This window comes from Aspergillus ochraceoroseus (genome assembly GCF_002846915.1).
Source record: "Aspergillus ochraceoroseus IBT 24754 chromosome Unknown P175scaffold_10, whole genome shotgun sequence".
In the NCBI taxonomy this organism is placed as follows: Eukaryota; Fungi; Ascomycota; class Eurotiomycetes; order Eurotiales; family Aspergillaceae; genus Aspergillus; species Aspergillus ochraceoroseus.
The window spans coordinates 146,161-159,370 of record NW_024468485.1 but is presented as its reverse complement, the minus strand read 5'-3'; the positions used below and the strand labels follow the sequence as shown (position 1 = coordinate 159,370).

Here is a 13,210-nt window from a genome sequence, read left to right as displayed (position 1 = left end):
TTATGGAAGGCGGTCGGCTAAGTTTTGGTTTCGACCTAATTCATCTCCGGCCCGATGATTTCTCCACTTTCCCGCCGGGTTTTATTTTTCTACTTAAATTTATCCTTTTTTTTTCTTTGCCGTGTCTTGCAGATTCGCGCGTGCGCGAGAGAAAGCAGAAACAGCAGCGGCAAGCAGAAAAAGAAGAAGAAGAAAGAAACAGATAGAAAAAAAAAAAAGAACTATTCTAGTCTGGTGTCGGTTCTAATTCATCTGTTCGCGATGGATTCAGCTGCTGATTTCCCGCCGTTTCAGCAACGGTTGACGTCGTCGCTCGTGCAGGTAACCCGCACCGTTGGACAGTTATCGGCGGAGGACCTCAATTTCCATCGGACATCGAGCTCAGAAGTGACAGAGTCGCTAGATGAGCAGAGTGATAGGCTGCTATCGTTGACTTCGTCGATTTTGAAAGCCGCCACTGCCGGGACGGATGTTTCTGCGCCGGTGTTATCGGATGAAGATTCTGTCGAGGATAATTGGCGGAGCATTGTTGATGTGATCGATGCGCTGTTGGAGAAGGCGGATGCATGCCTGGATGAGTTTACCGGGGTGATCAAGAAATTGAGTCCGTCACAGCAGGAGCAAGCTGAAGAGAAAGCCGTCAAGAAAGCGTCGTCGTCAAATTTCCCGACCATCTACGACTACGGTCCGTCGAAGATTCCGAAACCGCAACTGCAGTTCGAGCGCGCTGTGGATAACTTGAGTTCTGAGCCATTTAAGCCGTTGTTGAAGACAAAACCGCATGCTATTGAGCCCTTGGAGAAGTCTCTGGCGGTAGTTGGCCCTACGCTGTGCTATAGAAACCCCTACGAGACGGAGATCAAGGCTGCCAAGTTCCCGGCCTCTACATATGCTGCGTCGCCTGCGATCGACTACCTGCCCTTTGAATCAACAACCGCGACATTCGTGGACACTTTAGAGGGAGTGAAGGAGATGCTGGCGGAGCTGAAGTCCGCGAAAGAGATTGCCGTCGATTTGGAACACCATGATGTACACTCGTACTATGGCCTTGTGTCGCTAATGCAAATCAGCACCCGAAGCAAAGACTGGGTGGTGGACACGCTCAAGCCGTGGAGAGAGGAGCTTCAGATGCTCAATGAAGTTTTTGTCGATCCCAGCATTATCAAACTCTTCCATGGATCAACCATGGATATCATCTGGCTGCAGCGCGACTTGGGACTCTACGTGGTCGGCATGTTTGATACCTACCATGCCGCTTGTGCTTTGGGTTATCCCAGACGTAGCCTCAAATTCCTCCTACAGAAGTTTGTCAACTTTGAGGCCGATAAAAGGTACCAGATGGCCGATTGGCGAATTCGACCTCTTCCATCGGGCATGTTCGACTATGCCCGTTCCGATACACACTATCTTCTCTACATCTATGATAACCTGCGCAATGAGCTTCTTGAACACTCCACTCCCAAAAACGACCTTATCGACTACGTTCTGGAGAAATCCAAGAGGGAAGCGCTACAGTACTATGAGCGCCCCGTTTACGATGCCCCAACTGGACAAGGCGCAAATGGCTGGTACGATTTGATGACGCGCAATCCTGCCGTCTTCAGCAAGGAGCAGTTTGCCGTTCTTAAGGCAGTGCACCAATGGCGTGACCGGGTGGCCAGAGAGGAGGATGAAGGCGTGCAATGTGTGTTCCCGAAGCACGTCCTTTTCCGCGTTTCTCAGGCTATGCCTATGGATTTAGGCGTCTTGTTTAGAACGCTCTCCCCAGTGACACCAATCACCAAAGATCGCGCCCCAGACCTGCTGGAAATCATCAAGAAGGCCAAAGCCGAGGGTGCTACCGGACCCGAATGGCGCGATGTATACGTGAAGCCAATAAGGACAAACGCACACTCAGTTGCCGAAACTGCACAGGGACTTCTGACGCCCCCTCCCACGACAAGAGAGGCAAATTTCCCTATTGCCGCCCGTTGCGAGGTATCCCAATTCTGGGGTGCCGTGCTCGATTCCCCGGAAGAGCTTTCCCACCCTGAATACTCCATAGTGGCATCCGCAGAGGCCCTTCGACTCTCCCTACCCTTGCCACCTCTGCCCAAGACAGTTTCCGAGGCCCGCGAGAAGCTGGCTGTGCAGCAGCAGCCACCAAAACCAACACCCACGCCTACACCAGCACCAGAAGAGGAAGGCAAGAAGATCTTCACCGTGAAGGAGCTTGGTGGCCCCCGCAAGAGAAAAGCCACACAGAAACAAGAAGAAGAAGAAGAAGCAGCAGCAGCAGCAAAGGAACTCGAAGCGCAATCCCCCTCACCGGAGCTTGACGAAGTCCCCATTGAATACGTCGATGATTCAACAATCCCCTCCAAGAAACAGCGCAGAAAGGATAAGAAAAACAAGGACAAGGCTGCCCAGCAAACTGCTAAAGCTGAACAGGACACAACAACACCGTTCAACTATGATGCAGCGGACTCTGTTCTCAATGCCAGCCCAGCCCAGACCTCGGGGCTGCCTAAAAAGCGACCTTTCAACCCGTACGCAAAGGCACTCGAAGCGCCGTCTGGAGTCCGGAAGCAGAAGCGGGAAGTGCCTGGAAAGAGCTTTACCTTCAGATGATGCCGTTCGATACCTGTTTGCGATGTTTTCTTTTCGGATCCTCAATGTAACAAACTCAAGATGGTTGGTTGACTGCATGATACAGGGGCGTTTTATTACCCATCCCACCCGATCAATGTATAGGTCTATGGGTGGTATTGATGGGCTTGGATAAAACATGATTTAAACGCATAGCGATACCCGGTCTGTAGAAGCAGATGAAATAAAACTTTTATCCAAGATGAATAAATGACATGCATTTCTTCAAAGCCCGTGTCTTTCCTCGTGTTAGAGCCATCGACGATCACATGACTCGTTTGGAAACGGGGGCTCCTTGCATGAACCATAGATCGGTGAGACAGTGGAAAGGACGATGTCGCCACAGGCCCAAGTAGAGAGGAAATAATTGTTCCTTGGACGCACACAAGCCATGGAGATCCCTATACCGCACGTCCGTAAAACAGAAGGCTTTGAAGGCGAGGTCGAAGGCGACGGAGATCCCGGGCCGGAGGACATTCAAGTGTCACTGCTCGAGTACCTCCAATTAGCACTCCCTGAGCACTCGATGGGGCCTACGGACGTGAACGAGGTCGACAACCCGCCGTACCAAGCGTCAGATATTCATACTATCTCTACATGGACGGAGTTCAACGTCGATGCTATTCTAGCGCAGTATGCGAGTCTTTTGAATCAGGTACAGCTCCGTGCGGATCCCCTCCCAGCTTCGCCGCCACGAAGCATTATCGGGACAGATAGTCTCTCGATGGAGTTTGGGGAAATAGTGAAGCCAAGGATCCAGTGCAGTTTGCGGGCGGGGTTCGCGTATCTCGCGGCTACGGAACAGATGGATGATATGACGGCCGTGACTATGGAACGTGAAGCACATGACATGTATGATGAGGCTGTGCATTGGCCCGAAATCAGTTTTCTGGATGTAGATATGGTGGCTAGCTCAGCATCCAACCGTGCTCCTGGGGTGTTGCTGCCATCGTGGCGATGGAGGACGGGGATGGCGATGCGGAAGCCTGACCGCGAGGCGTATCTGGAGGGATTGGCAAGAGTGAATTGGTACATGAGACAGCACGGGGCTTCATTTGGTTGGATTCTTACCGATGAAGGGCTGGTCGCTGTGCAGCGGGGGAAAGATGCGGGGGAGTTACTGATTTCGGAGGAAGTGCCGTGGTGTCGAGGTGGTACACCAGAAATGCCAGAGGTGACGGTGTTGTTGGGACTGTGGTACGTGGGGATGCTTTCTGCGAGGGATCCTTGAAGCTTTTTCTTTGGAAGTGGCATATATCTGCGAATGAAAACGAGTATGCTTCAATTTGACAATGTCTTGCGCCGCTGTTTAAGCATGTGCGAATACATCATGGGTATACCTGGTTTGTTAGTGTGCGATGATCATGGTCCGTAATTATGATGAGCACGTACCTGGGGCGTAAAGAGCTAGAAAGAAGTAGAATATGCCTGTTACGACAGGGCTGGTTGTTACGTAGGTAGCTTTATACATCAGCCACCATTCGCTTCCAATCCCAATAGGGTAGAGGATTATGAAGAGAGAGGATCTGATTGTTAAACTGTGTTAACAATGGTTTCAGGCCGAGTGACGGGATATAGCGTTCCACCCACCTCAGCCACTTCAAAATACTTGGGACTGGCACCCCTACCAACAGCACGACAAAGTACACATACCGTACTGTGTCTGCTGTGGACCATGCAACGAGCATGGCTGGATAGGCAGGTGATGCTGCTGTCACACCTGGAAAGCCACAATTGATAGCCCAACCCTGGACGGTGCGAGCGAAGATCTGTGTGGATGTGGTGAAGATCGGAGCTCGAGTAATGCCTATAACAGTTAGCTAGCACCTTTTTTTGGTTAAAAGGGGAGGGGCCCAATTAAACTTGCCCATAGCAGCATGAAGAATGTCCACCACGGCTAAAGATTGGGTCCATCTAGTCCATGGCTCGACGAGTGTGTAGACTGAAGGGTTGGAGGGGGATGTCACAACGATGAGAAGAATGCGGAGCCAAAGGATAGCACTGGTGATGTTGTAGAGTAGCAAATAGGCTCTACTAGCAGAAAGTTGGGGTGAGCGAGGTTGGTTGGACGGCATGATGAAAGAAATTAGAGGTAAGAAACATCGATAGGTGAGGTATAGGGGTGAATTGAGTTTGTGTTGAACCTTTTCTTTTGGTCAGTGCTTGAGGATGACTTTCCATAACTAACTAACTAGTTAACTGTTAGGTGACTAGAGCACATGTATTATGATGTATATCTCTCGGAGTCATCAAGCGAAACCCTCCCGGAGCTTCTTAACTCCATGGAGAAAGAGATATTCTTCCTTGTCCTCTCCTCTCCCTCTCCCGTCTCGTCTCCTGAATCAACACAGACATAATGGTGGGGTCGATGTCCTCGAGGAGACGTGCGAAGAAAAGGATCAACCTGAATGAACCTATTGACCCGCTCTGAAGATATGAATGTTAATCTTCATTTTGCAAGGACTCATCCATGGTTCCGTGCAAATCTACCCATGTACATTCATCGTGCTTGTTTATTATGCTATGTAAATTAGAGGATCATTCAATATTTCTGAATGATCAAGGAATTTATTGAACACCTTATAAATTATGTGGAATATTAAATTCAAATTGATAATAATTACCAGTAATTGGGTCAGATTATGGTCCATTATTATTAAAAGATTATAAATTATAAAAAAATATAAAAATATAAAAGGTGAAAGGTAAATATAGAATATTAAATAATATATGAAAGTCCCCCTCAAACACCCGTGGTATGACCCGTACACCGTGCTGAGGTCTACGCGCGCTGGCGGTTCGGAAGAACTATGGCCCGCAGGGCCATCTTTTCCGTGCTGTAGAACCTGGAGATGTTGGTTAACCTGTTAGCTATGGAGATTCCTATATTATCTACTTTTATAAGCTATTACCATGCTAATACCTACTTGAATGCCTGCTTTAATGCCTACTTGAATGCCTACTTGAATGCCTACTTGAATGCCTACTTGAATGCCTACTTGAATGCCTACTTGAATGCCTACTTGAATGCCTACTTGAATGCCTACTTGAATGCCTACTTGAATGCCTACTTGAATGCCTACTTGAATGCCTGCTAATACTTACTTTAATACCTACTTTAGTGCCTGCTTTAATACCTGCTAATACCTACTTGAATGCCTACTTGAATGCCTACTTGAATGCCTACTTGAATGCCTACTTGAATGCCTACTTGAATGCCTACTTGAATGCCTACTTGAATGCCTACTTGAATGCCTGCTAATACTTACTTTAATACCTACTTTAGTGCCTGCTTTAATACCTGCTAATACCTACTTGAATGCCTACTTGAATGACTACTTGAATGCCTGCTTTAATGCCTGCTAATACTTACTTTAATACCTACTTTAGTGCCTGCTTCAATACCTGCTAATACCTGCTTTAATACCTGCTTTAATACCTTCTTTAATGCCTGCTTTGATGCCTGCTTTGATGCCTGCTTTAATGCCTGCTAATACCTGCTTTACATAATACTTGCTTTAATACCTGCTTGAATGCCTGCTTTAATACCTGCTTTAATACCTACTTGAATGCCTGCTCATACATCCTTTAATGCCTGCTTCGATGCCTGCTAATACCTCCTTTAATATCTACTTTAATGCCTATTTTAATTCTAACTTCCATACTTACATTAATATAGTGGCTATCATACTATAATTAAGACTATACTATTAGTTTGCCATATGCCCCAACAAGCCGCCGAGCGTAGCGAGGATTTAAGGCTAGTAGAATCATAATATTACAACAGATGACCTGGTGACTCCTGATTCCTGAAACATCTGGGTTGCAAGTTGAACTTGAATTTAATTTCAAGAGAAGACCTCAGAATCCTGGCTCCTGCTGGAACAATTACCCAATAATAGACATACGCCATACTTAGATGTTACTTAGATATTACTTAGATAGGTGTCTTGCATCTTCTCCAACTTGGAACTTGGAAGCGACTTACCTAAATCTGGCTGCTAGTTAACTATGCTGCGGGTAATTAATTTTAACGCAGGTACCGGCCCCTGATCAGGGCACCTGGATTATGTGTATTTCACACTGGATGAACACTTTATCTATTGTAATTATTATTATTATTATTATTATTATTATTATTATAAAATAATCAAGTTGATTCCTTAATATTTCTTGTCCTCGGTAATTCTTCGTGGAGGAAACCTGAAACTCAGGGGAAACAATAATCCGGCCCTCTTGAGCACAGGTTCTCAACAAGTGCAGGGCAGCAAGTGGAACTTCAAGGAACGGTGGGCCAGCATTAGTTATCATCTAAAATATTAACTACCAATAATTCAACCCACATTCTAACATACCTGAATGACGAAAAGCTCAAATGTCGGTACTATATGGAGGCTGAGGCTGAAGGATGCCAGGTGCAGATGACAAGAGAATGCCGGATACCTACTGACAGATACCGAAAACTCAAACTCTTTTTCCATGATGAAGAAGATGATGATTATGCAGAGATAGTACGGAGTAATCATTAACTATTAACCCAGGTGGTCCGTGAGACCACAAAAAAAAAACGGCTCATCCTTTCCCGTTACCCGACTCCCTGCTTGCGTGTAGTACGAAATCCCCCCCCCTCGGGATCGTTGAGATGCAGCTCGCGCCGTTGGCCTGATAACCGCCAACCATGCCTGTCCGTGTCCACCATCTCACATATCCCACTCTGCATAAGCCTGTCACACTAATTCCCAAGGTGCGTCTGCAGTACAACCGCTATTTTAAATTAGGTACCTAGTAAATAATCCCAAGTTTGATCCGGCTGGCAGAGCAAGTGCACACACTGGGCCAGGGGTAACTGGCACTAAGCTGCATGGATGCGGAAAACATGACTCGAGAGCCAAAACTCAGTCACCAAAACTCAAGGTCTTCATCCTTTCACAACTTAACTAACTACCCTAGGGTAGTTAACTACTACTACTATGAGTAGGAGTTCCTCTGGTCTAGGACGGAAACTATGATCCGATGAGGTACGTGCAACCACCTTTGGGTGGCACCGGCGGATGGGGAAATTCCCCTTGCACCCTGCATCGTCATCGCGGTTTCGACTATCTATCCCAGCCTGACGACATCTGAGGGAAGAAAAAAAAAAAAAAAGGGCGGAAGACGGTCATCCGTATAGTAGTACCTTCGTTGTTGATGTATTAAGCTATCTAGATACCTACTACCAGGGTATCCTATTGAAGGCGTGAGAGGATGCTATCTAACCCCAATCAAGGAAATGCGAAGAGGCAGCTCCATTGATTTCTGAACGGAGTAGGTATATTTGCAACACTTGAGCCTGATTGTGACGATCAAAGACCAGGAAGGCCATTTATTCAAATACTAAAATTATATTATATTAATTAATCTACTTAGCTGGAGAGTATTTGTATTACTTTAATTATGATAATTTAGGTAGAGGATAATTTTTCCTCGGGTGGATTTGTGGTTAGATGGAAACATGGATGGTTCGATGGTCTTGGTGGAGTGCCGAGCCATGGTGGACTCGGGCTCATTCAGGTACAGAATCTACGATGTGGAGGTGGATCTGTACAGGTCAAAGTACAGAGAATAGACAAAACATCGGAGGGGATTTGGATGGGTATTATTATCAGCTTCATCTAGTTATTTTAGATATTAATGATACCAGGTCCGATGTATATAATTATACCTGCAGTGTCCCTGAAAGTTGTTCCTGTTCTGCTGCAAGTCTCGCATGCAAAACATCTCCACCCCTACCGGAGCAGGGCTAACATAAAAAGAATCATACTTACAGCTTTAATTTGATTTTCTCTCCCCTTTTTCTTTTTTCTCTCTTTTTTTCCCCTGGTCCCGGGGAATTACCTAGGTAAGTATATAGAGGTACTCTATTATTTACCGGCTTTTTTCTTCTCACCATAATAATTCTCTTGAATCTGCCGTTGCACACAGTTTTACTATTACTGTTCCTATTACTAGAGACTAGGTACTATTGTACTTTTGTCTCGCCTGCACCCGTCTCATCTTCCATTAATTGTCCCCCATTTTAGCTGCCTTGCGCGCTCCCTTCCTTCTACCACGCTCAACTCTCACTCTCTCCTCCATTCTCATTCCAACTATTCTGTCCGCTCTTTTTTCTGAATTTTGTCTCTATCATCCCTCCGTTTCCCCTTTATATATTTTCTCTTTCTTCTTGCCTTCTTCCTGCGACTCGGAAATATTGCAATTTTGGTTCCTCGTTCTTCCTGGTCGCAATCTTCCTTGATACCCTGCGGGAGAGTATTCTCATCGCCCTCTCCTGTTGATCCCTCACTTCATATTATTCTTCTTCTTTTTTTATTCTTTCTGTGCACCATCGTCCTCTTTCATTTTTCCTCTCAAATTAACCCCGAGGACTTGCAGTTTATACTCTGTTCACTTGATAATTCCCCATCAACCTGACAGTGCTCACAGCCCTCCCTTTTTTTTTTTTTTTTTTTTTTTTTTTTTTGCGCTTTCGCCCTCCGCTCCCAACCACGGGTTTTCAACGCGTCGATAAGGGGGTACATCTACCGATCACATCGACCTGCGCCTACGACTCTCCCAAATGATCGCTAATTAAACTGCGCCAACCCTCATCTCCGTGAAAAAATTGAGAATTCGACACATTGGAGGGTTTTTCAAACCTAGTGGTGGCTGGCTGCCCGTCACTTTATATTCTACCCTGACTCTCGCTTTGTGTGCCCCTCGCACACTTCCATTTCAGTATCCCACCCTACTCTCATAATGTCGGTTGCGACCATGCTACAGCCTGCCTCAAGAGCCTCTACCTCCTCATCCTCTTCTTTCCAACCGGTTACGCGTCAGAATACAATGTCTTCCCACGATACTCGGTCGCTTCGTCAATCGAAGCGGTTATCCGTTACCGCGTTTTACCTGTCCATGTCCGCAAAGGACAGAGACCTAGAAATCTCAGATGATCTGGCCAAGGGTTAGTTTGGCCTGGTAAAGAATGTAGCGCTCGTTTTTGCTAACAATCTGCAAAATAGCTCAAAAGTTCCTGCGAGAATTAAAAGCGAAGATTTCCTCTCAGTCGAAGAAGAATTTCGTGCTGGAGAAAGATGTACGCTATCTGGACTCACGAATAGCCTTGCTGATTCAGAACCGTATGGCGCTGGAAGAGGTAAGACCCTATCCCTCCAATTACCCATTTAATAAATTCATCCTCCCGAGACTCACGAGACCTTGTATTTTTTTTTTTAGCAAAATGAGGTTGCGAATCGTCTCGATGACGCTGTCGACCCGCAAGAAGGATTCTTCCCCAACGATGATAAGACCCAAAAATATGGCAACCTTCTCTTTTTGTTGCAATCAGAGCCCCGCCACATCGCTCATCTCTGTCGACTGGTTTCTATGTCTGAAATCGACTCATTGCTGCAGACCGTCATGTTCACCATTTACGGAAACCAGTACGAGAGCCGCGAGGAACATCTACTTCTCACCATGTTTCAATCCGTTCTTACCTACCAATTCGACAACACTCCTGAATACTCTTCCCTCCTACGCCAAAACACTCCTGTTTCACGTATGATGACTACCTACACTCGCCGTGGTCCCGGCCAGAGTTACCTGAAACAGGTTTTGGCAGATCAGATTAACTCTCTGATCGAGCTGCGCGACGTCGACTTGGAAATCAACCCTTTGAAAGTCTACGAAACCATGGTGACGCAGATAGAGGAAGAAACCGGCTCGCTGCCAGACTACCTCCCTCGCTCCGTCACTGCGGAAGTAGCCGCGGAAAACGAACAGGTGCAGGCCATCATCGCACCGCGCTTAAACACGTTATCGGAGATTGCTAATGGATTCCTGACGACAATAATTAATTCTGTCAACGATGCCCCTTACGGTATCCGATGGATCTGCAAGCAGATCCGAAGCCTGTCGCGTCGTAAATACCCTGACGCCCACGACCAGACGATCTGTACTCTCATCGGAGGGTTCTTCTTCCTGCGCTTCATTAACCCTGCGATCGTCACTCCTCGATCATATATGCTTATCGAGTCAACGCCAACTGAGAAACCCCGTCGCACCCTGACTCTGGTTGCTAAAATGCTTCAGAACCTTGCAAACAAGCCTTCCTATGCAAAGGAACCGTATATGGCCAAACTCCAGCCCTTTATCCAACAAAACAAAGAGCGGGTAAACAAGTTCATGCTTGATTTGTGCGAAGTGCAAGACTTCTACGAGAGTTTGGAGATGGATAACTACGTGGCCCTCTCCAAGCGAGACTTAGATCTCCAAATTACTCTTAATGAGATGTACGCCACTCATGCCTTGCTGGAGAAGCACAATATCGTCCTCGCCCAGGATCAGCACTCCCATCTCCAGGAAATTTTGCAGGAGCTCGGCCCCGCCCCTCCCCAGGTTCCACGGAAAGAAAACAGGACCATTACGGTTCCGTTGTTCAGCAAGTGGGAGGCCGCATTGGATGACCTGACTTCGGCCCTAGATATCACACAGGAGGAGGTCTTCTTCATGGAAGCCAAGTCGACCTTTGTTCAGATTCTTCGGACTCTGCCTCCCAACTCGGTCGTCGCTCGTCGCCCTCTACGCCTTGATCGTATCGCTGAAGCCGCAGCCACCCTGAAGAACGATGGGGTCATGGTGCGTAAAGGTATTCGAACGATGGAGCTTCTCAGCCAATTACAGGAGATGGGAGTCATTGATCGCTCAGACGAATTTAGTCTGCTCCGTGATGAGGTTGAACAAGAGCTGGTACACCTGGGATCTTTGAAAGAAAAGGTTCTTGAAGAGACTAAGCAGCTGGAATCCGTTTACGCAACTATCCGCGACCACAATGCCTATCTGGTGGGTCAATTAGAGACCTACAAATCTTACCTCCATAATGTGCGCAGCCAGGCCGAAGGTAAGCAGAGGAAGCAACAAAAACACCAAGAGCTCGGACCCTACAAGTTCACCCACCAGCAGCTTGAGAAGGAGGGTGTGATTCGCAAGAGTAATGTTCCAGAGAATCGACGAGCAAATATTTACTTTATGTTTAAGAGCCCATTGCCTGGTACCTTTGTTATCAGCTTGCATTACAAAGGTATGGCATTCCATTAGCATATCTTGAATTACCTTTCTGACCTAATGGTGTACAGGTCGAGCTCGAGGCCTTTTGGAGTTGGATCTCAAGCTGGACGATTTACTTGAGATGCAAAAGGACAACCTTGAAGATCTCGATCTGGAGTACGTCCAATTCAACGTGTCCAAGGTTCTGACGCTCTTGAATAAACGATTCGCACGAAAGAAGGGATGGTAAATGGCACCCTTTCCGCAGGGGTTGCTACCGCCCCTTGTTACGACGTATACGAAATAGAGCTGATAAGCTCGCATTCATCTTGAAGACGAAGATTACCTGGTTCCCCAGCCACAAGGCTTTCCCTCTTTGTTATGGGAAGTCTAATATGATCCATCATCGCCATCGATGTGGTTGCCAAGCGGGGCTGTTCATGTTCGTCCCCTTGTGCGCAACTGCTCTGGCTAGCCTTTATATATCCCTTTATGTGCTTTCACCCGACCCACTCTATTATACTTACAGTGAGCGGATTGAGTATACTACAAGATCTAGTATGATTTTCCCTATTTCTCTCAACCCTCGGAGTCTTTCGGGGTGGTAATTTTGTTGGCGCGGCAGTCTTTTCGATTCCGAGGCGGCGGAGGGCTTTGTTCTCGCTGGTTCGGGAGCAAGTCGTTTACCACCTGGATTTGAAGTGAAGATGATTATCCTCTTGTTTGTTTTTTCTTGATTCGGTTATACCCCGCTGAACGATTTGCCTGTGTTTTCTGGTAACTGATTTTTTTTTTTAATGATCTCGTTGGTTCTTGTCTTCTGTTCCACCTCCTCTCTTTCCCCTTTTTAATGTGGCTAGGTTGCTTTTGATTGCGTGTAATGTCCGTCCTGTTTGTATGTACCTATATATGTATTGCAATTAGCGGTTTTTTTCTTCTTTTTCTTCTTTTCTTCTTTTCTTCTTTTCCTTTTTTTTGGATGCCTTGGCTATAATGAGGAGGCTCCGTATCGAGTCTCCAACAGCCATCATTTTATTGAGCATGATATGATTCCAGAGCCATTCCCCTGTGATAATCACTATGAAACAAGATACCACTTACAATACCAAGGATTTCTACCTCCAGAACCTGCAGCGATGGTAGCCAGATAAAGAGGGGAAGAAGCCACAGTGTGTTGTTTCATCAACGTCATCTGTAAAGAGGGGGGGTTGGGTTGGAGTAAACCGGGGGTTTATTGGATATTTCCTTCTTCTTCTTCTTCTTCTTCTTCTTCTTCATTTTTGGCCTAGGATTTGTACAGGGTTTTTTGTGATACTCTGTAGGAATCCTGCTGGAGTGGATGGAATCGATATTTGATAGCGACTGACCGCCTTACTTGATTTTTGACCCCTCCTGGAGTTGACTAGTCCGCTTCTGTTGCTGTTTCCGTCCAGCTGTCTCGATCTGACCGTCTGTTCGTCTCGCTCTTTTGCCTCCTCTTGTTATTTTTTTCCCTCGATCTCTCTTTCTCCCCTTTCACTAC

The 13,210-nt window shown here is 46.6% G+C and overlaps 5 protein-coding genes across 5 annotated transcripts; 4 read left to right on the top strand and 1 right to left on the bottom strand.

The window, feature by feature from the left end:
* The first annotated feature begins 127 nt into the window (after window positions 1–127).
* On the top strand, window positions 128–2,847 carry P175DRAFT_0466354 (exosome nuclease subunit RRP6). Its single transcript, XM_040894908.1, has one exon. It carries the CDS (start codon window positions 262–264, stop codon window positions 2,608–2,610), a length of 2,349 nt encoding a protein of 782 aa, XP_040748809.1. The 5' UTR covers window positions 128–261; the 3' UTR covers window positions 2,611–2,847.
* A 172-nt stretch (window positions 2,848–3,019) lies between these two features.
* P175DRAFT_0519077 (uncharacterized protein) lies at window positions 3,020–3,879 on the top strand (the record flags this gene model as incomplete). Its single annotated transcript, XM_040899086.1, has 1 exon — window positions 3,020–3,879. One exon carries the CDS (start codon window positions 3,020–3,022, stop codon window positions 3,857–3,859), a length of 840 nt encoding a protein of 279 aa, XP_040748808.1. The 3' UTR covers window positions 3,860–3,879.
* Window positions 3,880–3,909: 30 nt separating this feature from the next.
* Window positions 3,910–4,703, bottom strand: P175DRAFT_0512162 (putative membrane protein; the record flags this gene model as incomplete). The annotated part of the gene is made up of 4 exons (XM_040898641.1): window positions 3,910–3,968; window positions 4,021–4,154; window positions 4,219–4,435; window positions 4,496–4,703. 4 exons carry the CDS (start codon window positions 4,701–4,703, stop codon window positions 3,910–3,912), a joined length of 618 nt encoding a protein of 205 aa, XP_040748807.1.
* Window positions 4,704–5,369: 666 nt separating this feature from the next.
* Window positions 5,370–5,888, top strand: P175DRAFT_0504709 (uncharacterized protein). The gene is made up of 2 exons (XM_040897931.1): window positions 5,370–5,683; window positions 5,720–5,888. Exons 1-2 carry the CDS (start codon window positions 5,502–5,504, stop codon window positions 5,724–5,726), a joined length of 189 nt encoding a protein of 62 aa, XP_040748806.1. The 5' UTR covers window positions 5,370–5,501; the 3' UTR covers window positions 5,727–5,888.
* Window positions 5,889–9,402: 3,514 nt separating this feature from the next.
* P175DRAFT_0445961 (Ras GTPase activating protein IRA2) lies at window positions 9,403–11,938 on the top strand (the record flags this gene model as incomplete). Its single annotated transcript, XM_040894318.1, has 4 exons — window positions 9,403–9,607; window positions 9,666–9,799; window positions 9,880–11,722; window positions 11,778–11,938. The coding sequence occupies 4 exons, from the start codon at window positions 9,403–9,405 to the stop codon at window positions 11,936–11,938; spliced, it is 2,343 nt and encodes a 780-aa protein (XP_040748805.1).
* Window positions 11,939–13,210: the final 1,272 nt, after the last annotated feature.

What these genes read in the sequence shown, in the direction of transcription:
- P175DRAFT_0504709 (XM_040897931.1), top strand. Translation starts at nt 5,502, where the DNA reads ATGGAGATTCCTATATTATCTACTTTTATAAGCTATTACCATGCTAAT.
- P175DRAFT_0466354 (XM_040894908.1), top strand. Translation starts at nt 262, where the DNA reads ATGGATTCAGCTGCTGATTTCCCGCCGTTTCAGCAACGGTTGACGTCG.